Below are 26,418 nucleotides of genomic sequence, written 5' to 3'. Positions count from 1 at the left end.
ATTGTGTTCCATCAATAGTCATTTACAACTTGGAAATTTATGCTTGCATTTTCTAAGGTTTTATGTAAGCATTACTTTTGTTTGTACCTCATACATTTCAAGACAGTATACACATGTGGTTTTATATAATTGTCATTAGCCAACCACAGAGGAACTAAGATAGATACATTATGATAGGCCCATTTTATAGATGGGAATACTGAGAGCAGTGTGGAAACATCCCACCAGGGACTCACAACTGGGTAGGAACTGTAGCTCTCGCATGCCGTCCACGTGCACAGTAAGAGCACAGTTCCCCGAGTGGCTCTGACACAGCAAAATCTGGTGAGATGTTTGCCCTCTGCCTTAAGCACTTAGGTTCCAATGCGGGTTAAATCGCAGCTCATAACTCACCCCAGGAGTGAGCAGCTGCAGAAAGGTGGGTTTGAAGGGTTGGAAGTTGACTACTAAGCAATCATAATATGGTAAAGATGATCAGGGCGCTGGAGGGATGAGGAGAAGAGGGGAGTGTGAGGAATGCAGCAAGAGCAGACACTGCCAAGGGCCTGCCTGCTAAGGTGTAGGCAATAAATACAGAGAGCTGCAAGGAATGCAGGTAGAGAGAAGGCCACTGCAGGCCTCTGGGCTTCAGTACACCATCGGGGTGGGAGAGGAAGGGAAAGAGGACTAGTATGGCATCCAGAACCCACGGATCTATTCCATGCACACAAAGCACACACACATAATACCTTGTACACACATTTCATACACACATTACACACATACTCACTAGACAGATATTTGATATATTGCACATGCCTAGTGCTGTATCACATATGCACTCGTAGCACACGTATGCGTACTACGTGTTCTACATTTATGCTGCAAGCATAAACTTGCTGCGTTGCATAGCACACATCATCTACCTACAGTGCATATTAATCAACCTCTCCCTGAGCACAGTCCTCTCCTGGGGTCTTCTTACAGTGCCTTCAGTGCCCTGATGGAAGGGTCTGGGGGGAAGGCACAGATGAAGCATCAGGACCCAGGCAGAGCCTTTCAGAAATACTGGAGCTCTTAGGCTGAAGCACTGGAGGGCAGAAAGGATGCAGACAGCATTTCCGGAGCATGTGGGGCCCTGCGGCAGAAAGCTCACATATCAGCCCTGGGAGATGAGACAGTCACCTCCACTTCACAGATAAGGCTCGGCAAAGTCAGACTTGCATGACATCATGGCATTAATAAAAATAGAGATTAAGGGCTGGAAATGAGAATTAGAGGATGGGGCAGTGTGCCTGCTTAGCAATCCCTAGCATTGCAACGTATACATCTTGTAAGTATGTATATATGTATATGTGCTTATGTATGTACATACACACATCTCTTACTGTGATGTCTCACGGGATAATACTACAAGAGACTACTCACCTGTTTCCTAGATGAAGAACAAAACATCATTGCAAAAACATGTTGGCCAGCCATGTCCTGGCCAGTGGGTAGGACACATTGTCCTAGACACATGCTCCGCACATTGCGTCACACACATATTAGATGTATGTGTGCTATAATATTGCAAACACCAAATGCATGTTCATGGTGCATCGCATAATATCCATTATATGCATATTCATGATCTGGGATATGCATGTGTATGGAACATGAATGTGTGCACTGCACATTTTCCTGTGGACTGGATTTTACTACAGGCTCACATGAATCGCTTTCTGTGTCTGAGCTAAACATCACTGAATCATCATCCTCTATGGCTCTTCTATTCCCTCCAAATCCCCAGAAAGACACTAGTGATCCCTGGGACAACTATTTCTCTTAACATAAGACTCCACCCCGTCTCCTCTCTCTATTGTTCTGTTCCTGGCTACCACCTGACCTGGCGGTCTCCTGAGCATTCCTGTTTCCCTGTGTCCCTCATATACTAAGCAGATTATTCCGAAATCCTCTACTTAAAGACCTTTGTCTGAAGGGTATCTGCAATATAAGTATGGCTAACATACATCACGGTGGGAAATGACATACTTTCCCTCTTCACTCGGACAAGGTGTGACACTCCCACCGTTGCACACTGTTGCACCGGAGTTTCTGGCCAGTACTTGTGTACAAACAGAAAAGAGGGCTATCCAAACTAGGAAGGTGCAAGTCACATTGCTCTTGCACACAGGACTGTGTTGAGCAGAGGAGGATTCAGTATGGTTATAGGGCGCAAATCAATACAGCGAGGTCAACCGCAACTCAACGGATTAGCAAAAATGCAATCGGAAAAATCAATTCTATTCACAATGGCATCAAAAGAGTAAAAACCTGCTAGTTGTCCTGTTCAAGATGGAGCATCAAGGCTACGGTGGGACTCCATGCCACCTGTGACCCGAGGTGTGAAAGAGATACGTCAACTTTGGCAACAAAGACAAAGAGTTCTACGGCACTCAAGACTTCCCCCAGAAGACACTGGCCTGGCCAGTCAGGCTCCATTAAAGGAAAGGTTAGCAGGATGTTAACAGAGAGATGCAGCTTAAAATATGCTTTAAGGAAGTCACTTCAACCATGAACAGGGTGAAAATCGTGGAGGAACGTGAAGAAATCTTGTACTTGAAGACAGGAGAAAAGAAGTGTCATCAAGAACGCTTAAAAATTGAAAGCATCAAACATCATGGATGAGTAAACACCAGTTACAGCCTGGAAGAAGAGTGGTCGAAGCCTGGAAGGGGAGTGGTCAAAGCCCTGCTGCTAAAGAATGAAGTCCTGTTAGGAACTCTTAAAAACTGATGTTTTAGGGATAAGAGCCATGCCTAAACAATGCCATTGAGATATTAAAATAGAGGAACTGGCAAAGGCTGCCGGATAAATATAATTTAAAAAAAAAGGGTGGTGGTGGTGGGGGGGTGCTTGGCAATATTAGTAGCTAAGAAAAATTAAAGGCAAAAGAAATCATTGAATAAGGAAGGTATTATTTTTTATATCAAGAAAATAAAAAATCACAGTGAAGCTTCAATGTTTAAAAATATTTACCGGGAGTTGGGGAAATGGTTCATTGGCTAAGACCATATTGATCTTGCAGAGGACCAAGTTCAGTTTTCAGCACACCTGTTAGGCAACTCACATCTGCCTGAAACTCCAACTCCAGGAAATCAAATGCCCTCTCCTGGCCTCTATGGTCACCTGCACTCACCTTACATGCATGCAAGCATGCATACATGCACACATGTGCGCACACACACATACAAACACACACACACACACACACACACACACACACACACACACACACGCGTGCGCTTAAACATAATAACTATAATTCTTTTTTGAAAGGACTGGGCTAGAGAGTTGGTTCACTGGGTAAGAACAGTTGCTTTGTGAGTAGGAAGACCTGCGTTTGAATCCCCATCACCTGGCTAGGGATGGCTGTGCACAAGCCTGTGACCTCAGTGCTCTCAGGGAGCAGAAACAGGACGATCTCTGGGGCTTGTTGGCTGCCTGCCATCAAGTTTCGGGTCCAGTGAGACACCCAGACTCAAATGAGTCAGGCAGAGAACTATAGAGCCTGGAATCTTCCTCTGACCTTTCTGCATGCAGGAGTACCCACATGCGCATGTGTTCACCACACATGCATGCCATACCCCATGCATGACAATGTAAAAAGAAAAATATGTCTAGGCTTGGGCTACTGCATCAAAACACAGAAAGTGTTTGAAAACTTATAAATAGCAGTAATGACAACTCTGCAAGCCTGAGACCAGTCCATTGCTTATCTTGATGAATATCAATTAAACAATAAATAAGAAATTAGAAAAAACCCAGAGGATTAATAACATGAATTTTCATCCTTCAATGCAAAATATTTGATTTTTTCCAATACCCATAGAACATTTATAAAATATGGTCTTAAAAAGGAAGCAGGAAAATCAACACTCTCCTAAAGTCGAAAGGCATAATCCAATCATAATGCAATAAAACTAGATCATAAGTTTTAAGAGAATAAACAGATAATACTTGAAATTCTGAGGAGAAGCCTCCAGAGTCAAAGCAAGAACAAAACTGCAATTAGAAACTCTTTCTGAAATAACAACTACCCGTCAAAATTTACAGGATATGGTCAAAGTTGCACTTAGGGGAAAAATGCCTCTTAATGCTTTTATTATCAAACAAGAAATAATGGGACTAATTCAATTCATGAAACCCGCAAAGAGCAACGTCAGCCTAAGGTAAGTGGAAGAAAAGAATGGAGAAAGATAAAAGCAGAAATCAATATGTTAGATAATGGAGAAAGAATAAAATTGATAGCCCCAGCACTGGGGGTTTTAAAAGACCAATAAAACAGGAAAATGCCTGTCAAGTCTGAGGAGATGGAAAGAACATGGGTGCCCACAAAGAAGCAGAGGCAGAACCAGGTGCCATGAAGACAGAAGCACACAGTCCTGGGCCCTTCTGGGATGACGGCTGACTTCCTTGACACACACAAAGATGACAACCGATTTATGAATGAGAAAACCCGGGGAAACCAGTAAGCTCTAATGTGAAGGTTCAGAAGAGCCTGAGAGTCCATGCCTCCAGAGGTGCCAACCGGTCCCTCCCAGGATGGCACACCCCCATGTTCTCTGGGCTCATTTCTCCTCCTGGGTTTACCAGTGTGTGAGCCCCCGTGGAACCAAGGGAGCTCAGAGGCAGAGGCATCTTTCCAACTCGCCCTCCCAGTGGATGCTGTGAATGTGACAAGGTGGGAAGCCCACCATTGGGAGGGGTAACCTACCAACGGACAACAGGAGCCAGGTAACCAGATGAGCCTCTTCAGGGTGGGCTGTGCTTAGAAGGAACATCCTTCCAAAAGCCCCAATGCCACCCATGCCTGTGGCCTGGAAACTTTCCCTAGGCACCCACAAAGGAAGGTGTCACATTTCCTTTTCAATGTCCCCCACACCCCGCAGCCCTACAAAATCCAATCCCACCAGCCACCCCTGGGCTGCTTTGCCTGTACAGCGCCCACTGAGATAGGCCATGCCTGTCTCCACATTAGCATGTGAACTCCATGGTGCATGGTGACAGGGTCTTCTATCCACTGGCTGCTGTGTCCCCCCCCCCCCCAGCACTTGGGACAGCACTAGTATGAAACAGATATTCACAGAATATTTGCTGAATGAATGAATGAAAGAGGACTTTAGTCCCTTTAACAGGTTTCATTAAAATATCACCTCTATGCCGCACTGTGTGCAATATCATAAGAAAAACAGATAAGCCCTGTCATGCCTGGGCACCACTTCCCTAACTCTGCTGCAGGCTCCCCAGACTCACGGGCTAGGGGAACCACCCTGAACATGTGGTGTGCAGAAACACCCTCAAGCCAGCTTAGAGAGTGTCTTAGTCAGGGTTTCTATTCCTGCACAAACATCATGACCAAGAAGCAAGTTGGGGAGGAAAGGATTTATTCAGCTTACATTTCCACATTGCTGTTCATCACTAAAGGAAGTCAGGATTGGAAGTCAAGCAGGTCAGGTAGCAGGAGCTGATGCAGCGACCACAGAGGAATATTTCTTACTGGCTTGCTATGCTTGTTCAAACTTCTCTTCATAAGACTTAACCAGAGAAGGAAGTCTCTGCTGAACGTTTTTGAAACTTCCTTTGTCAATGCAATTAATCTGAGTCTCTTCACCTTAGCCTCAGGCAGACTTTTCAGACAAGGGTAAAAAGTAGCCACTTTCTTCACCAAAATACCACAAAAACAGTTTTTATGCCACATTCTGAAATTCTTCTCCTTTGAAATCTCTTGGGCCAGGTCAACACAGTTCAAATTACTTCCAGCAACAAAGTCTTCCATATTCCTACTAGGATGGCCCATTAAGCCCCATTTAAAGCATTCCACTGCTTTCCCAATCCAAAGTCCCCAAATCCACATTCTTTCAAATAAAAGCATGGTCAGGCCTATCACAGCAATAGCCCACTCCTGGTACCAACTTCTGTTTAGTTAGGGTTTTACTGCTGTGAACAGACACCATGACTACGGCAAGTCCTATAAAAAAAAATTTAATTGGGGCTGGCTTACAGGTTCAGAGGTTCAGTCCATTACCTTCAAGGTGGGAGCATGGCAGCATCCAGGCAGGCATGGTGCAGGAAGAGCTGAGAGTTCTATGTCTTCATCCAAAGGCTGCTAGTGGAAGACTGACTTCCAGGCAACTAAGGTGAGGATCTTATGCCCCACCACACACAGTGACACACCTACTCCAACCAGGTCACACCTATTCCAACAAGGCCACACCTCCAAATGGTGCCACTCCCTGGTCCAAGAATATACAAACCATCACAGAGAGTAAGCCCAAGTGAAGCACTAACCCGTTAGGTCTCTGAGAATCTTGGAAGCTTAAGTGAGAGCAGAGCTAAGGCTTGTGATGGTGCATAGCAGGCCTCCAGGTCAATGAAGCACAGAAAGCTGTTGTGGTGGGGCTATGTGCCCAGAAGTCTGCCATTCTTGCAGAGGGTGACACTCTCCAATGATCTTCTCATCTGTGACCTCCTTGTCTTGGGAGGCAATGCAGTGGCAAAGCTCTGAACCATCTCAGCCTCACTCTGGTTTGAGCTTCCATCAGACATGATAGAGTTAGAGAGGATGGGCGTCATCTCAAAGTCTCAATTCTAGTCTCATAGTCAGGGTATACAAATGCAAGGGCTATTTCAGTATGTCTCTGTGGTTCCAGACCCATGCTCCATGACCGCAACACCCATCACTCATAGCCGTCAGCCCCACATGACTCAGAGTCAGGTGAAAATACAAGCATTTTCTCTGTGTGTGGAGGATATACCCAACAAGCAGACAGATAGACAAAGATATACTTATGCCGACAAAAATAGTTTCCATGAAAAGACTGGGATTTCTCAATAACTTCTGTTTTCTACCCAGTTTTCCCAAGTGTCTGACCCAGTCTTGCCAATCGTATTCTAACAATGTAGGAGAAAAGAATTGGGAGCCTTAAAGGAAACAGAGAAGGTAGGCATGTTGAGGGAGGCTTACCTGTAACCCCATCACTCAGGAAACCAAGGCAGAGGGATTACAAGTTTGAAGTACTGGGCTGCAATAGCAAAACCTTGTCATAAAAACAACAGCAAGCAAGCAGAGGTGCTGAGGGAGGGCCCCGTAGAAAGGAAGGCAATGCCCCACCTAAGACCAGATCCGTCCACATTTGGGGAAAGAAGGGTCTCATGATGCCCTGCCCCTTCCTGAGGATTTCAGGCAGTTAATAAATGCTGGAGGGGAGAAAGATGCATTTTCTCTGGTGGTGTAGGCACTGGTAAGGTGCCCAATGCTTCTATAAAGAAGGCCTTGCCCATGCTTTGGTAAGTATCCCTAATTTAACTCTTTGGTTCATACACATATAAAGGGAAACTGTGATAAATGAAAGTAGAAGACTAACTGGAAGATAAAGGGGGTCAGGGGATGAGTGGGAGTAGGAGAGGGAAAAAGAACGTTTATGAACAAAACTTATTATACGCATTGTGATATATGTAATTAATACAAGCTGATGCAAACATAAATAACAAAGCAGATTCCCTCTGTTCGCCAGGATTGGCTCAGGCACAGCAGCTTGCAGCAGGAAGGAGGGAAGAGAATGGTACCTTGTTCGAAGGTTCTCTGCCTGGGGTGGGCCATCAAACACTGATAGGACATCAAAGTCCTCCTCTAATGCAAAGGACTGGAACACGAGCTGGATCCTGTGCTGGTCCTCCGCGGTGATGGTCCACGTGCAGTTGGCGTAGTTCGGGTAGCCGTAAGGGAACCCTGGGCTCTCCACTGTGCCATTGGGACCCTGAAGGTGGAATGTGCAGTTCTGGCCTGGAAGAGAGAAAGGGCAAAAGGTCAGTGTGGACGTGAGAACCTTCAAGAAATTTCTAAGAGGTGGAAGTACCACGTCAAAGAACCATCACTTGACTGAGGGCTTCCTATGAGCTGCCCTGGGATTGGTACCCAGCCTGTCCCCATGTGGTGCATTGTGTCCAGTTATATTGAAGCTTCAGGAAAGCCCTATAAGATGACAGCTTATGGTCATAGCTTAAAGACAGCCACAGCCACAAGCAGAGTGCATCATAGACCTTTCAACCCAGCCAGGGGACCATCTCAAACCTCCTGTTGCCTGTGGCTTCACTATCCTCAGCTGATGTCCTCACTTCCCCACCCTTGCTAGAAAATATAAGCCAGGAATGCGTCTGCCACAAACTGCCATCCTTTCTCCTCTACCTAGATGGGATCGCTGCAGTCATACACTTCCTGGCCCTTTAAGGACATTTCTTGTACATGCTCTGTTGTTTCCTCTCCACTGGGGTTTCCTCACTTCAAATTTGTTTCAGACTCTACCTTTCATAAAAACAACCCCCCACCACTCCTTCTGCAACCCAGCTATGTCCTCTTCTCCACAGCCAAACCAACTGGAAGCACAGCTTGCCTCCTGATCCTTCTGCATCCTCAACAGCTCTGCCTCACTGTCCCCACATGTCTACCTGAGAGCAGGTATAGCAAGATCACAGACCAGTGCTGGGCAAATGCAACCCATCTTCTCACTAACTGACCTCTCTGAGCCCCTCACATTACTCAGCTGCCACAGCTCAGGCTGCACCCTGTGCTTGACAGCTGTAAATCTGGCTCAAAGAGCGCTTCAGATGGACAGTGAGTCAAAGTAGCAGGGCTTGGAGACGTAGCATCTCTAGTTGGTTCTCCGTACTATTGATGCTGCTGCTAGAGTTGAACCTCACTAAAGCAGCCACACCCTGGCTTCCTCTCATACCACTGTACCCTCTTGCTCTTGTCTGATGGCTCTGCTTCCTTCCCAGGCTCAACGGTGGAGCCTCTTGTCTCTGTCTCACCCAGAGTACTTCCCACTCATGCACTGACAGTGGACAACTGCACAGTACAAGCCAGTTGCCACCCCTGGGCTCCAGGCATGACTACTTTGGGGTAAATGCCCACTCTCCCCTCATCTGGTGATCGTTTGCTTAGGGGATGGGATGGTGTCCCCACCATAAAGTCTAAATAAGACCGAAAGTGACACCTTTCTCTTCACAGCCCCGTGGCCAGTGTCTGTCTCTCTCTTTCTCTCACACTCCCACCCTCCTATACCAAGCTCTGCCTTGGACTCCCAATTCCTCAGTCATGTACTCTGGCCCTTACCAATCTATATTCATCCAGAGGCATCCTTTCAAGACAGAGCTAGAACTGAGTCATTCCCTCATCACCACTGCCTCCGACATCCAGTGGCTCCTCCCTGATCATCAACAAGGAAACGGAAAGGAAACTAATGTCTATGAGGGTCTCTACATGGTTTGGTGCCTTGAAATCTCTCCCTCCCTATACTCCAGCTTCCCAGCCAAAGTGTTGCTTGGTCCTATGCACCTACAGTTTCTCACTACACACTTAGCCAGTACTTAGCATGACAGCATACTTCCTGCTTCCATATGGACATGTGAAGATATGAACATAAGAGCAGGAACCATGCAGGTTGAAATCTTTACATCCTGCATTCTCAGTCGCATGCAGGTACACAGTCAGTTCTCAATCAGCTAGTAGGGTCTTTGTATTCCAACAGTGGTTGTCTAGATAGCTCTAAGACCTCTGCCCTCATGGGCTTGATATTCACAATAGCCACATGGGGTAGACACTATTAGTATCTTCCCTTACAGGGGCTGAATTAGAGAGGAGAGGAATTAAAGAACAGGGCCACAGCTACCATGACTCAGTGTTGGGACTTCATATAGCCAAGCTACTTCCTCTACGATGGCGCTGATAAGTTGACTCAACACTAATTTTTTAAAACCACTTTAGGGATTAACTGACGAAGGACACTTAATCTCTAAATGACTTTAATATTAAGAAATCTCTTAATACAAAGTATTCCATTAAGGGGGAAAAAGTTAAGGGCTTCTGGATAAATGCTAAAGAGGCATTTAATAAAATTAGACATGTAATTCTGATTTAAAAAAAAAAGCATTCAGAACAAGGCAGAAGAACGCCGCCTTCCATTCATCAGCCCTGTACTTTAGGTGAAGCATCTGATAGGGCTCAAAACTGAGACAGAGATGTCAGCATCCTCCCTAGGACCACGTGCCTGACTGGAAAAGCTCGGCGCGCAGCACCAGAGAGAGAAATGAGAACAGGAGATGCAAAGAGATGGCAGGCAGACAGTATGCTAATGTGCCCAGGAAGTCCAAAGGAATCGATCATGAAGCTATTAGAACTAAGAAGAAGTTTCAGCAAAGTAAACCAATGCAAACCATGCAAAAGTCAATAAGGTTCGTTGACGCCAGTCGCAGATGAAAGCAGGATGGAGTTCCTTTCATGGCAACTACAAAGCGCATAGTGCACACAGAAATAAACTGGAGGAGAAATGTGTAGGTGGGCTCTTGGATGTAGCTCATGATGTGGGACTCACCTAACATGGGAAGCCCTGGAGTTCCACCCTCAGTGTCATGAAACAAAGGGAGGGAGGGAGGGAGGAAGGGAGGGAGGGAGGGAGGTAGGGAGGGAGGGAGGGAGGGAGGGAGGAGAGGGAGGTAGGGAGGGAGGGAATGAAGGAGAAAAACTGGATAAGTATTTTATGGAAAGAAGTTTTACAGAGGGATTTAAAAAAATCAGGATAATTGGAGAGAAATGATGGAGTCTTGAGTGGAAAAGTCTAACTACTGAAAGGTTAATTTATAATATTAACCTCTCAAAAAGTTATTGAAAAGCTAATTTATCCGCCTGACGCAATGCTCATCAAAAGCCCAAGGACGTGTGTTTTAACTCTGGGAAAATGATACCTAAATTTAACTGGAAAAAATGGGTTGTTTGGACAATGTGTTGCCTTTTAAAGAGTAGAAAATCTACTATTCTCATAATGAAGAATACTAAATCGTATCGTGACTGGCATGTGGACACTGTGGGGGGAGGGGCCTCAGTGATCAGATACAGAATGGGGTAGCACTTCAAGAAAAGAAAGAAGGAAGGAAAGGGAGGGAGGGAGGTGGGATGGAGGGAGGGAGGGAGGGAATGAAGGAAGGGAAGGAAGAAGGACAAAACTGAGATAAAGGAGTTTTTTTTTTTAAATCAACAAAAACCAAAAAAAAAAAAAAAAGGAGAACAAAATATTTAACTATTTCAGCAAATAATTATCTTCTGAATTCAGAGCATATATCAAAGTAAATTCCATGTAGAATAAAGGGCTAACGAAGTGCTTTTTAAAAACTCCACGTTATGGGGCTGGTGAGATGGCTCAGTGGGTAAGAGCACCCGACTGCTTTTCCGGAGGTCCGGAGTTCAAATCCCAGCAACCACATGGTGGCTCACAACCATCCGTAACAAGATCTGATGCCCTCTTCTGGAGTGTCTGAAGACAGCTACAGTGTACTTACATATAATAAATAAATTTAAAAAAAAAACCTCCACGTTATAAAGTTATCAGAGACAATTCAAATAAATATTTGTGGTTTTCTAATTTCCTTAAAGATACTGTAACATCGATGGTTTTATATAAGTGTATGTGTGTGAGAATACAAGTGTGTGTATGTGTGTGAGATGGTGAGTGTGTATGTGTGGGAGCATGTTGTGTGAATGTGTGAGTGTGTGTACGTGTGAGTGTGAACATGCATATGTGAGTGTGTGAAAGTGTGTGAGTTGGTGAGTGTATGTGTGCACGTCAAAGGTATACAAACATTAGGTTGAAGAGTAACACCTTTATTACAGGAGATATGAGTACTGATTACTAATAACAGTAAATGGAATAAACTCTATATATAAACACTGGACAAGGTACAAAAAGGTTCACAAGTGAAGACAAACCAGACACCCAACCACAAGAATAAAGAAATAGTACTTCCATGTTACAGCTTTCCAAAAGGCCCAGGTACCCCTCCCTAAACATCCCTTTCTGCTACAGGCACCAAGACTGCTTCATCTCAGGACCTTAAAAGTCTGGTGGGAGCCCAGTGATGTCACTGCATCAAGTCACTGATTGGTTCATTCCTCTATATCAGTCCTAAGATAAGTGTCAGATCATGGACTTGAATAGAGCCTCCATCCACCCATGGAAGTAGTGATGTAACTGTACCCTTTAGGAGTGCAGAGTGTTTCTGACATATAGACTCCTCAGAGTCTTAATATCTAACCTTGTTCATGACTAGTACAACCATTGATACCAACATTGCCACCATCCCCAACATTGCCACCGGGGATGAATGCCAAACCTGGAGGCACTGACATGGAATCTGGGAATGATTGTTGTAGTTTGAATATAGTTTGAATAGTGCCAGGGAGTGCCACTATTAGGAGGTATGGCCTTGTTAGAGGAAGTGTGTCTTTGTGGGTATGCGCTTTAAGACCCTCATCCTAGCTGCCTGGAAGCCAGTTTTCTCCTAATGGCCTTCAGAGGAAGATGTAGAACTCTCAGCTCCTCCTGCACCATGCCTGCACCCTGCCATGTTCCCACCTTGATGACAATGGACTGAACCTCTCAACCTATAAGTGAGCCACAATTAAATGTTGTCCTTACAAGAGTTGCTGTGGTCATGGTGTCCATTCACAGCAGTAAAACCCTAGCCAAGTCAATGATCTTTCCTGCTCTAAAGAAAGTAGCAGAGGATCCCAGAACATGGATCTTGAAAACACTACCCAGGTTACAGTACAATAAGGGTGAAAGAGACGGAGGCAGGAGATAGACATAACAGGGGAAGAGACCCAGAGAGCAGTTCATCGAGAAGACGGTGACAGAAAGTAAAGGATGTCACTAAGAGACTATGATGAGGGCCTTGGAGGAGGTCACTCATTTTCATATCTAAATGGCCCCTCTGGAAGTAAGACCGTATAGCATGAGAGAGCTTAGTGTTGGCTCCGGCGCATCCCAGGTGCCAGGAATCCAATCAGCATTTGCTGAGAAGATACATCAATTACAGCAAAGGTGAGCTGGAGGGGCTGAGTAAGGTGTGCAGAGGGGTGGGCTGCACCAGGCAGACGCAGGGCTGGCTGTCGAGAGGTACAAGGCCACCATATGGGAAATAATAACATACATTCTCCTCTTTGTAGAGCACTTGAAAACTACAGGCAAGGTTTAAAAGGATGAAGTAATTTGAATCTCACATTCCTTCAGAGGCGATGGCTATTAATAGTCTCATTTTCTAGATTTTTTTTTCCCGTGCACAGTTAAAATTGTTTAGAAAATACCGTACATATCCTTTGGAAGGCTCTGTAGTAAGATTACAAAAGGCAATGTCTACTTATGATACACATAGATGCACATGTATAGATAAGTTTATTTACAGCCTCGCTCCTTTAGAACTAGAAGGGCACCCTGTACTCCCTCTCTCGAGCACTGACCGGAGTTAGCCAAGTAAGCATTCAGGCAGGCAACCCCCTGCCCCCACCGCCCTCTCTCTCATGCAAGCATATGGACACATTCTGGGAGAACACTTTATGGTTTTGTTTTTAAAATGAGATTGCAGTTCAGCTCATTTCTCTGCAACTTGCTTGCTAACTTAACAATACGTTGGGGACACCTTTCGGGTCAGTAGCTACATATCTAACTTATTTTCTATATAAATGTATAATATTGCCTGGCATGGATGTATCTCAATGTATTCAGTCACTCCTCTGAGTACGGCCATTTAGGTCATTTCTTGGTTTTCTTTTGTAACAATTCAGTAAACACAACATGAGTTTTTCCCCCTAAGATACTCAAACTGTTCATAAACTGCATTTTAAAAGGATGCCCGATGTCCCAATGTGTGGTTATCCTAGAGTTTACTCAACCATTCGACTGTCAGCCACCTAAATCGCTTCTGGATCTTTTCTTTTCTTAATCCTGTTTATAAATACAACCTGGTCTGGTGACAGGATGCCAGGCAGTGCGGTGGAAAATGGGTTTCCATGGCCAGAGGCCCAGCGTGAATGTCCATTTATGTAGTCACTGCACCCAGCGTTGCTGTCTGCTGGAATACTGTAAATACAGGCTGACTGACCAACCTCTGCAGTGGGCACTGTTGGGCGGGGCTAGAAAGGGGTGAAAGTGGGGCTTTTTTGGAAGTCTCCCTAAAATTAAATGGACGTGAGAGTTGAGAGTGTTATAACCCAGGGTAGCTGCTGCAGCCAGAAACGCTGATGCTGTGCAAGCCAGGGCTCACATGGCCAGGTGCCTTTTCTCATCTGGGGTTGGGGTTAGAAAAACCCTGTGGTCCTCCATGTCCTGGGGCTCTGGTGAATACAATTCCCCACAAAGCCAAACAACCCCAGAGAACTAGATGAGAAAGTGTTTGTTGTTGTTTGTTTTTGTGGTTTTTTTCCTAGACAAGCTTTCTTCGTGTCACCCTAGCTGTCCTAGAAAACTCACTCTGTAAACCTGGGTGGCTTCGAACTCAGACATCTGTCTGCCTCTGCCTCCCAAGTGCTGGGATTAAAGGCGTGCGCCACCACTACCCAGCAAGAAGGGATTTTTGTTTTTTGGGTTTTTTTTTATTATTTTTTTTAATTTATTTGTTTTTAGATGATTTCTCTATGTCAAACCTTTACACATTCAGGTTACTGGATCAAACAGGATAAACATCCCTGAGGCTTAGCCTCAAGATTCCCAAAACTACCTTCTGGATTGTGCGTGCCAATTACATTCTTGGCACCATGTCGACAAATGCCTATCTCAAGACACCTTTGCCAGCATTGATGATGGGTTTTCTTACCGAGGTGGTTTCGACAGCTTGATGGACTCAATTTACACCTAATTTTCTCTCTCTCTCTCTCTCTCTCTCTCTCTCTCTCTCTGTGTGTGTGTGTGTGTGTGTGTGTGTGTGTGTGTGTGCAATTGTACATGCCCCTGAACAAATGTGCAGAGGAAAGAGGAGACCATCTGCAACCCATTTCCTATCTTCCACCTCACTCCTTTGAGTCAGCGTCTCTCCCTAAACCTGGAGCTGGGCTGGTGGCCAGCAAGTCTCAGTGTTCACACAGAACCATGCCTGGCTTCTTTAAACCTGGGTGCTGTGATTTAAACTGGAGTCTCCAGACTTACGTCCCAAGTAATCTTGCTCACTAAGTCTCCTTCGCTTTTCTTTATTCCAACTTTCCTCCCCCTCTTTTTCCTCTTCCTCCTCCTCCTCCCCCTCCTCCTCCTCCTCCTCCTCTTTCATTTCCTTTCACTCCTTTTTATTTTTTGCAGACCGAGTCTCCCTATGAAGCCCAGGCTAGCTTGGAACTCTTGATTTCCCTGCCTCAGTTGGCATTGTAGACACACCATGATATAACCCTTCACCTTTTCGTAATCACATAAATGCCTCCTCCTGGGAGTCACCTATCTGACGAGCTCCTTGGCTCATTTTTCATTACAATGTTTTCTAGCGATTTACATATTTGTGTATCATGTATATAATATGTAAATCCTCTCTGCGTCCCATGTGCCTTCTAATCGTATTCCATTTGACCCAGGGAGCGCTCTACACGCTGTGCCCTCAGTTCTTGCATCAGGCCTCTCTGTTTCTTGTCAGTCTGCCTTCCCCCTATAGAATCGAGCTTTTAATCTTCTCGAGTGTGTGTTGCCAGGGTTGGTTTCCATCTAGTTGTGTGCCTTTCATTTTGCTTAGATTCCTCGAGCAGATTATCACATTCAGCTCTTATGAGCGGCCGCACTTATCTCTCTCGTTCTCAGTAATATTGTTCCTTTGTTTACACTGGCAGAATCCTCTCAACCAGGAGTGACTGTTAGCTAGCTGTTCATCCCAGTCAGCAGAAAACCAGACAAAGTCCTTCCCTGACCCCCCCCCCCAAAGCCTAAAGGCACCCACTGCTTGCTTCCTCTTCTCCTCTTTCCTCATCACCAGTCTCGAACCGGTTACTACGCATCTCAGATGCCCCCATAGCTCATCACATCCTCTCCTCATGATCCTGACAGGTTCTGGTCCTTCATCCCATAAACCTCTCCCTTCACCAGCAGGTCTCACTGATACTCTCAGTTCTTACGTATCACAACTTCAGAGGCCACCACGAGGGAAGGCCAGGCCTTTCTCTTCCACACCAATGACCCCAGCATGAGCACCTCTGACTTGGGTATTGTATGGCCATCCAACCTCCACAAGTGTCCCCTCCATGATGGCAGGGCCTTCCTTATCCTCTGCAGTTTCTCTGTCCCCCAAGGCAGCACCTGGCCCTTAGCAGATGCTCACAGAGGCTGAAAGAAAGAATGAATGAATACTAATTGCCCACCCAGCTCTGTACACGGACTATTCCTCGCCAAGCTAACTGCAGGCACTTAAAGCTTCATTACCTCCTCCAGAAACCAGCTCAGAATTCTCAAGGCAGCCTCAAGTAGGCTGAGGCCCATTCATCACTCATTCTGAAAAGCGCTGCTTCCACCGATGGTGATATAATGGCATGTGTATGTCGCTGTCTTCATCAAGAGGCTCCTGGAGACCGTATTCAGATTGTTTCTCTAGTACCAATCCAATAATAATTGGCTGTAGCAGAAACTCAGTACATAGTTTTTGAGTAGATTGACTGAGATGAATGAATCTTATTATAACATTCCGAAAACACCCACCAACTTCATTGGCCTATATTTGGATTATTTGGGAGGTGGCTTAATGAACAGGTTACAGCGGTAGAATTTGGAAGCCAAAGCCTTGGATTCAACTGTCACGGTTTCCCACTTCCTACCATATGAGCTACTTATTTAAACTCTTTAAGACTTAGTTTCAACACTTTCTTTTTTTTTATAGTTTAAACATTTTTTTCTTTATTCCCTTATTTTAAAATGGCATTGGTTTATCGACTAATGGCCGAGATGCCTACTTCTTTGCAGCTGACTTCAAAAAAAGTATGAAGAAATGCAGACCCAGAGTGAAAGAAGAAAAGAGTTTACCTAAGTGACATTTGTTTGACCATTGTGTCTGGTCTTCTATTTAAAAAAAAATCACTAAAGAGGTTAATCTTAGAGTTTCAACACTTTCAAAATGAGCCACCACACTCGTGAGGAGGCTCGGCAGATCAAAATGCTTGTCATACAAACCTGACAACTAGAATTTGATCCCTGGAACCCGTGGTAGAAGGAGAAAATTGATCCCCAAAACCTTACCTCTGGTCTCCACATGCACTGCGACCTTAGTAAATAACACTTAAGAAAAATAAATAAGATGAAACCCACTTCTGTGATGGCCATAGACAGACAGACAGACAGACAGACAGACAGACAGACATGGTAACGACAGCAACATTGCTAACAGCTCAGTAGAATACTTGGCATACCATAAACCTAAGCCAGCCTTCAAGGAACACGAACCATTCTTCATGTAAATCCTACCCCATTGTGCTGCGGTTATGCTCAGAAAGTTTATATACTTTTTGTTGCCCTAGCAAATAACACTTTTCCCCTATTTTTCTGTTACTACTAATATACATAAAACCTATTGATTTTTGCATATCCTCTTCTCACATTCAACCAGTTCCTTAATTCTAAAAAATTGCTCAGTTGTTTCCCTTAGATATTTTAGGTACACAGTCATGTTGTCTACAAATAATGATAATTTTTTTTTTGAGGAGATGGCTCTTTTGAGAAATTTGGCAGGAAAATTCAATTCAATTCTGTAAATATTTATTGACTGATAAGGTCAATTTTGGACAAATTTAGTTGGAGATACCAGTGGGACATGCAGGCGAAGATGGCCAGAAGGCAATTAGACTGGAGCCTGGAGTCTAGGAGTGCAGTCTGGGAGGATGATATAGATCCAAAGCCTTGCAGTTAATGAACCTGCCTGAAGAGGAATCGCAGGAGATGGTGGCAGATGCTGGATAAATCATCATGACCAGAGGTGTCCCACTGGTCCACACAGGGACATCACTAAACACCTCCAGTATACCACTGGCCACTGGCCCATCTATGATGCTTCTTGGCAGGGCACCTTGAATGCAGATGGCAGAGGCTGGGCCCAGCAGCATCATTGGCTCTTCAATAACACCCTGAGGAAAGAGCCAAAGACTCCCCCTCCTCAGGGATGCTGGTGGCTAGACTCAGTTTCACTCCTCTCTCTGTGCCTCCTGCATTTTTGTACATCATAAACAGATTCCTTACTGTGAACTCATGTGGTCCTTCAGGCCTTCAGGTGCTAGGCTGTTTGCCTGCTCTACCCTTCCCTGCTGTGTCTAACTCATTGTTCCATGTGTGGTCTATAGACTACCTCTTCAGAGCCTTCCTAGTGTGGCTGGCAGACAAAAGACTCTTCCACTCCCCCATCTTCTTTATGATCAAGCTTCTCTCCCCCACACTCCCCCCACCCCAGCTCCATCTTTTCATCCCCAATCATTTCTCAGTCCTGCACGGTTTTCCTTCATCCTGAACACTGCACAGAAACTAGTTTCATCCACATTGCTTTGGCTGCTCTTGATCCGAGCCGGAGTTCTCTGGTTTATTCTTGATCTTGCTTAATTGTTTGGGGAATATCTTCACCTAGGCAGCCTGACTTGTGGCTCCACACTCAGTTTACATGGTAACCTCACTAATGTCCTGGGTGCAAACAGGTTTCTCTTCCCTTTCCAGGAAACAAAGACCCCCTGTCACTCTTGCCTGAAACCATTCAGCTGTTCCTCCATTAATCTTGGTCTAGGAACCCACGGTTCCTAAGGAGCCCGACCCTGCTTTCTTCCCATGCTGTGCATCCTGCCACCTCTTAAAGGATACTCCAGCAGGAGTTGAACCCCTTTGAGGTACTTTGATGCTCCCTGTTGTCCCTCACTCTGACATCTGGAACTTGCTCCTTCCTCTGATTGAAACATTCTTTCTTTGTACCTTGCTCTCACCAACTCCACTCATCCTCTAGTTTACAGACCCCAAGAGAACCTCCCAGACCCCCATACGACGCGGTACCCCACAAACACACAAGTCCCTGCTGTATGTTCTCAGTATCCCTGCATTTCCACTGGATCATCATGCATTGCTTAGCATCCGTCTTTCCCTGGGGGTACAGTCCATGTGCTCTCCCATCTAGCCTACTCCCAAGAGAGTGCATTAGTACCACACATTGCTTTGTTGCCCATTTGGAATATAGGTTGGAGTTTCTCACATAAGAAGGATCCTTATGTGTACATGTGCAATTGCTTCTCTAATCTTTCCTGCCCTCACTGGGATCCATCCAGATCTTAGCCCTGACCATCAGTCTAAGGGACAGTGGGATGTGACCCACCTAAGTTGCTCCATTGACCCCCTCCCCCAAGCCCCACATGGACTGTGTAGATCACAGCATGGTCTCCAGGACCTTGGACCTGATTGTTCTAAATCTACCAGTTATACATGTGATGGAGAAGCCACCTGGATAACATTCTGGACCCCAATAAAGGTCTTGACTCACAGGTTCATTTCTCTGACTGCTGCTCCCCACCTGCTGAGTATGTATGTCTCCCATAGTCCTTCCTTCTCATTGGCCCAGTGAGAGAGGCTGTTCTCTTCTCTCTAGGTCCTACAAGCAGTAAACCCTGGGGCCATGTGTGTAGTATAATTAATGAGCACCAATTCCAGTATTTCAAGCATTCTGTTGGGCTGCTTCCTGTGTGCTTCACAGACACAGACAACCTAATTCTCCTCCCTGTCAGAGCGCTCCTAGAGAAGAGCTGTTGGTGAATATATCAATAAGATGAAGTTCAGACAAGAGAAACCACAGATGCCAATGTGCCAAGTCCCCTTCAAGAAGATCACAAGTTGACAGTCATTAGGATATCTGCAGAACAAAGAGGTCCTATGAAAGACATGTTGTAGACATTCGTGAGTGTCTTCCCAAGGCTTGGCTAGAGTGTAGAGCCATGGCCCTGAGCCAAAGGCCAGATCAGAGGAAGATATGTCAGCACACTGCCTGGTACCCCTAAGCACCTTGCACAGACATTCACAAGGTCATGTTCAACTGCCCTGCAGCCACAGAGCCGCTTCTGTACGTTCCACCTCTATGATCCTGGGGAATCCACATTCATGTATGCATGGTAGATGTGCAATGGGTGTTGCATGGGTGTTTCCAACGAAATTGCATGCTGCTGTTCCACAGCAGATTTAATAATTAGAGAATCAGAAGTGTCCAAATTGACTAAGCCGCTAGCCTGGTGACTCTCAAACTCAGCACTAAAGACATTTTAAGAGTCTGCTGTGGGACCTTTCCTGTGCATGAAGAACACTTAGCAATGTCCATGGCCTCTAGTATACAGGACAACCTGTATACCACCTCCCACTAGAATAACCAAAAACTGGTTCCAAATTGACAGGTGCTCCCTGGTGAGAGTTTGGGGAATCGCACCCAGCTGAGAACTACTGTTCTAATTGCCTAATGCACATGGGAAACCAACCTCCCACATTCTGCATTCACTTCTGGAAATTTTTCTTCACTTGTGTGTGTGTGTGTGTGTGTGTGTGTATGTGTGTGTGTGTGTGTGTATCACAGCCCCCTTGAGCAGCCTGTCGATCCCTTTGCGAATGGTGTCTTCATTTGTGTAGGGAGAAAAACAATACGAAGAATTGCAAAAGGCAACCAATTATGCTGGAATACAGTTTCAAAATATTTTGAGATTTTGTTATGCAGAAATAGAAGCCCGCCTTTGTCCAGGCACTGCCACCAAAAGCAAGCAGCAGAACTGATAACGGCTGTCATTTGAAGCCCACTATGTGGAGATAGGTTTAGCAACTGTAATATTTTATGGAAATAACCTGTGATCATATCAGGGGCAAATTCACAGGTGCAGCTAATCCTAGCGTGCTCTGTAGTCTGTGTTCATGATTGATAGAAACACCAAGTTTCAAATAAAGATGTAATTTCTCCCATCCACCTTAGGAACTCCCCAGATTCCAGTGAGAATCTCAGAGGCACAAGCCAAATTCAATCTTTCATTCAGTGGGGCTGGGGAGGGCTTCTTAGTTCCAGGCTGCTCTGTTTTAGAGCAGAGCTAGTGGGCAGTCGGGGGAAGGGGATGGGAGGAAGGGGGAGATGCAGGGAGGCAGAGATTGTGCAGTGGCCCTTTGCAATGGCTGTTACACCTCTGGCCTTGTCACTTCAAGGTGAAGGCCTTGAGTTCTTCAAGGTTTAAAACTGTATACAATGAAATTATGTCATCTGCAGAAAAATGGATGGAACTAGAGAGACCATTGCATTGAGCAGATCAGCCAGACTCAGACCAACAAATATCATGTTTTCAAGATTTATACATGAAATTTACTGATAAAGTCCTTGCTGTTGCAAACATGAAGACCTGCATTCATATCCCTGCATTCATGATGTTAATAACAACAACAACAACAACAACAACAACAACAACAACAACAACCACCTGATGCTTCTGCATCTGTCTATATCCCTAGTGCTGGGGAGAAAGGGAGGCCTCACTGGGACTCTATGTAGATAAACCAGCAAGTTCCAGGCTCAGTAAGAGACCCTGTCTCAAAAAATTAACATGCAGAGTGAGTGATGGAGAAATAGGCCTATGTCGATGTCTGACCTCCAGATGCTCCAGGTGTGCAGATTCATCCCCTTCCATACACACACCCCTTGACATACATAACAATACACACACACACACACACACACACACACACAAACACACACACGTTACAAAGCCACTAAAGTAAGAAAATGAAAGAGAGATTATTTGAGACAAAGAAGAAAGGGACAAATGGGGGAGACAAAGAAGGACAAGGAAGTGCTGTGTGTGTTTGTCTATGTGTGTGTGTGTGTGTGTGTGTGTGTGTGGTGGGGGGGGGGGAGTATGACCAAAGTGCACAACATAATAAGATAGTGTTACAAGAAACCCACTATTGTGTACTGTTACTGTATGTCAAGGAGAGGGGACAAGGGGACCACTTCAGGGTTAAACTGGCGGCTATGCAAGAACTGGGATTCAAACCCAGGGCAGCAAAAACCAAGTTCAGGAAGTCCCACTCACAGTCCCTCCCCTTAGCTAGCCCCAAGGGCTTCAGTCACCATCTGGGGACAAGCTCCCAAAGCCACAGCCCTGGTTACTTTCTGCATCCAACACCACAGGTCAGAGCCTGGGATATACTAGAAAGAGCTGAGCACAGTCGTGGTGCTTCAGGGACAGGGAAGCAGACCAGGGGCTCCTTCTATCTCTCAACCCAGGGAGACAGGCAACAGAGGCAGAAGACAATGCACAGCTGGAGGAACAAAGCAGCAAGCCTGTCTGTCTCTGGACCACAACCAATTGCTCTGCAGGAATAATCCCAAGCCAATCGGCTTCCTAATTCTATCTCCAGGCTCTTGGATTCTCTCGGATACACTGAGCACGGAAGCCACCACTGTGGACCAAATGTGACTTTCCCTGCCTGGCTGTCTAGATGCAGCTTGTTTTCCTGACCATCAGCTGCCACCAGCCAGGGGCTCTTCTCTATTGGATTCCGGGTTGCGATGGCATCTCTTCTCTGCTGATGGCACACTCTTGCTGAATGGGTTATGCATGGCCCCATGTTATACTAACCAAAGGACCCACTCAGGTCTGGGGACAGGTATCTGTCAGTCTGAGTCTGCTCCTTGCTGGATGTTTTACAGTGAAAGCAGGGAACTATTGCTGAGTTGTCTGAATATGAGAAAATTCCTGAACTGTGGCTTTGGTCCAGGGTTAAAAAAGGCTGTGCAGAAGAACCAGCATCTAAGACATGAAGGCTTGATTTATTCCATTTCCCCATCTGAATACCACTGGACCTGTTGTGTCAGGAGCATGACCTCTGCTCTCCTGGGCCTTGGGTCTTGTCATGGGTTGTTCAATTTTTTTTTTGTCTTCTGCATTTTACATATTAGCAATCCATTTCATATGTCCTCATAACTGCATTGGATGGGTATTATTATAATTCCCATTTTACAGATAAGACTGAGGTTGAGGAATGTTGAGTAACTTTCCAGAGATCCGTAGCTAATAGATTATCGAGACAGAAATTAACACTAGGCAATATGGGGCAAAGTTCCACTTCTCTACTCACTATGCCATCATTCATGAAAGATGCATAGATAGATGGACAGATGCATGGATGCATGCATGCATGCATACATGTGTAGACGGATGCAAGGATGGATGGGTGCATGGATGCATGGAGGATGTAGACACTTTATTTTGCACTTTATTTTGCATAGCCTCTTCCTGGAATATTCTCTCTGTATCTTTGCCTTAAGGAACTGTTTCCTCAGCTATCAATCACATCAAAAGGAGCTCCTAGGCTCCTGCCTACTGTCTGTCATTTAAAGCATGTGCCCTGAACAGCAGGTTCTGACATAGCAACCCAGGGGAAGCCACACAGAGAAAGCTGTGCACATAGGTCCTCCCAGGAGGAAAGTAAGTACAGTAATTTGGCAAACAGAAATGGACCGATGAAAGTATAAAACCACAGTGGGTTTGCTACCCAATCCAAGCCAGACAGTGGCACTTCATGGCGCTTGGGTTATATTTGAGGAATGACAGGACACCTACTCCATTGTCAGATTTATCCATTAAAAACCCATGAACACTGTTTGGCCCGATAGTTTCATAGTGGAAGTGGCCTCAGTCCAAAGGGATGGATAGAACTGAGTCCTTTGCCTGAATGAGAATCGGGCCAGTGGGTCACTTGGCCTAAAACTTGAAGCCCTGATCAAAACCCCTGGGACCTACATGTTAGAAGGAGAGGATTAAGTCCCACAAGTTGCCTTCTGGCCCCCACAAAAACACACAGTGGCACCTATGTGCTCATGTGTGTGTGCATGCAAGCACACAAAAACTAAACAAATATAACAAAAAGTTGCTGAATAAAGCAAATGGTAAAATTCCTAAAATGGTATAACAGAAAGATTCTAAAATCCTGGGCCTTTAACTCTGCTATTTGCTACCAAGGGATATGGCTAGAGTTCTCAGTTATGCAAAGTCCTGTTCCATCAATAAAACGGGTACTCAAAGTCAGCTTGGCATAGATGGCCCTAGCGCTATGACACAGGGAAACGTGGGTGGCTGGCTGGTGTCCTGTCCATGGTGCTGAAGCACTGAACTCCTAGGATGGGGCAGTGTTTCTCCTGACCATGGGTCCCTGGGGATATCTGGGCACCATATTCCAGGATTTGTGCACAGGGTGGGAAATGAAAAAGAGCTGGAAACATGAGGGAAGAGATGAGGCAAGGAAAGGGGAGGAGACAGAGCGACGTTGACTCTGGAAACACTGTCCTCTAGCCCCTCTTCCAGATGGAACCAGAGGCCACATTTAAAGTGATTCATCGTAGGAATCTGGGGATAAGTGGATAGAATATAATGATGGCCCCTCTGAGGTGCTTCCCTGAGGTTTCTGGCCCTCAGCATCCAATGGCAAGGAGGAGGAGGCTCTTCCTAGAGATGAGAGGAAGGAAACTCCAATCTGACAGCAGAGGTCTGATGCCCACAAAGACCTGTCGTCCCCAGCTGCTAGGCACAGGCTCTTTCCCTTCAGACACTTTAAAAATGCTCACTGGTAGAGACATTTACAACAACTATAAGGCCAGCTCAGTCCAGACTTTTCTTTAAATGAAGGCACTCAGGGGCCATTTCACCCTGTTTTTCCCCAATCTTCGGCAGATGTGTTGCTCTTTTTGCATGCAAAGGAAAGGGCTTTGTGTTTTCCTGCCCCTGGCTGCACATTTGAATTGTACATGAGCTCTGTCGGTGATCTGAAAATTGCTCCCATCAAAAGGGAAAGCCCAAGCTAATTAGCAAAGGGTCAGTCCTGGGCTGGCTCAGCTCAGACCAGCCTGGATGCTAATAGGGATTTATCATTCAGAGGCTGTTTGCTTCTGTCTCAAACTAGGCACAGAATAGGCAGTCTCTGCTCTCCTGGAGCTTCCTGCTCTAGCTCGTACCTCTCGGGCCACATCTGGATCCCTGCTTCTACAACAAGTGGGCCATGCTTCCTCCTGGGGTCTTTGAATCCGATTTCTCTCCTTACAGAATCATTTCCTCCAGAAAAGCCAGACTCATTTTGTTTTCATCCTTTGAACCTTTGCTCAGCAATGCCTTCCTGCATGAGGTCCACCTGGCCACCCTCTCTAAAAGATCGCCTCACTGCGCACCCCTGACCTTGGCTCCTTCGATGCCCCCACCTGTCCTATAGTCTCTTTCTTTGATAGCATGTATCCCTTTAAGGCACTCTATGTCAAATTACTTTCATACTGTGTTTATTGTTTGGTTTCTCCTGCTAGAGCATTCTTTGTTTCATTCACTGATGCATCCCAAACAAATAGAGTAGTGCTTATCACATAGTAAGCCCTGAGGAAACAATTGCTGAATGAACAAAGAAACAGACTACAATCTAGTGCATGTACAAAAATAAAATCCATGTGAACCCAACTCACTACAGGCTCAGAAAGGCCAAGCAGTTGCCATGGCTCTGTGTGAAGGCATCAGGGGACAGAAGAGGCAGAGACCAACACTCAAGGCAATCATAGTCGGACAGAGTGAAATCTGGGTACAATCTGCCCACTGTTTCCCAAAACATCCCTCCACCATATTGAGCTCCTGATGTCACAGGAGTGTGGCCTGCATGGAATCCAAATGTCAGTGAGCAGAAGGTCAAAGGGAGTGCGGCCACCCACTGTCAAGCACTATGTGAGCTTCTAACATGCATTGTTTACTCTTAGCCCTGGTTACCAAATGAGGATGCTGGCAAATCAACCAGCCGAGCCTACACATACAGTGACCAGGGACCAACATGACTTTTATTTGACTTGAGAAAGAGACTTAACATATTTGTTCTATACTGGAGTGGAATGACAGAGGGAAGAACAAAGGAGGGGGCAGAGGGAGAGAGGGGAGGACAGCAGGACTGGATGTGTGCCACATGCACCATAGAGAACTGAAACACTGACTGGAGCTAAGAATGTTTTCCCTCAGCAGGATGTGACAAGATGGCTATGTGTCCACGACAGCCTTAGTCCCTTCTCCTTGTCCCAAAGGGAGGACAAGATAGTACATCTTAGCCTGGGAGGGAATTTATTTTTAAGGTATTCTTTTACTCTATCACTCTGTCTCTGTCTGTCTCTGTGTCTCTATCTGTTTGTCTGTCTGTCTCTCTCTCTCTTTGACACACACACATACAGAGAGAGAGAGAGAGAGAGAGAGAGAGAGAAGCAGACAGACTGAGACAGAGCTTGAGTGGACGGCAGGAAAAGTATTTCTAAGTTGGTAACAGATAACCTATAGATCTGTCAGAGGATGGTGAAGAAACATGTCACCTTGAACACCTCTGTAGAAGACAGTCCTAATAGTGCCACGATTGTCCTTTTCCCACATACAAGCGAACTGTGGAAAATGACACTTGTGGCTGGGCTTATGCAAGCATCTGCCTCAGAACCCACTTTGGTGACCCCAGTCTTTCAGCAGAAGACGTTATTCCCGTGGCCATTTCCCTAGACATCCAGTTCTGGCCCTGGTGGTCTATATTTATCAGGACCTCATTCACCCTGATGAGCTCCAGCCCC

The 26,418-nt window shown here is 45.6% G+C and overlaps 1 protein-coding gene across 6 annotated transcripts in view; it reads right to left on the bottom strand.

Moving 5' to 3' along the window:
* The window catches only part of Csmd2 (CUB and Sushi multiple domains 2), a 581,156-nt gene that overhangs the window by 500,892 nt on the left and 53,846 nt on the right, over nucleotides 1-26,418 (bottom strand). For all 6 annotated transcript variants that reach the window (XR_001784158.2, XR_001784159.2, XR_001784160.2 and 3 more), the window contains exon 2: nucleotides 7,591-7,807. Coding sequence is in view for 2 of the 6 variants with exons in the window: in XM_011240560.3 (XP_011238862.1) it covers nucleotides 7,591-7,807 (217 nt within the window). In the remaining 4 variants the exon portion in view is untranslated. The remainder of the gene's footprint in view (nucleotides 1-7,590; nucleotides 7,808-26,418) is intronic.

This window comes from Mus musculus, chromosome 4 (assembly GCF_000001635.26).
Source record: "Mus musculus strain C57BL/6J chromosome 4, GRCm38.p6 C57BL/6J".
Lineage (NCBI taxonomy): Eukaryota > Metazoa > Chordata > Mammalia > Rodentia > Muridae > Mus > Mus musculus.
The sequence above is the reverse complement of the archived record's forward strand: the minus strand, read 5'-3'. Positions and strand labels throughout refer to the sequence as shown.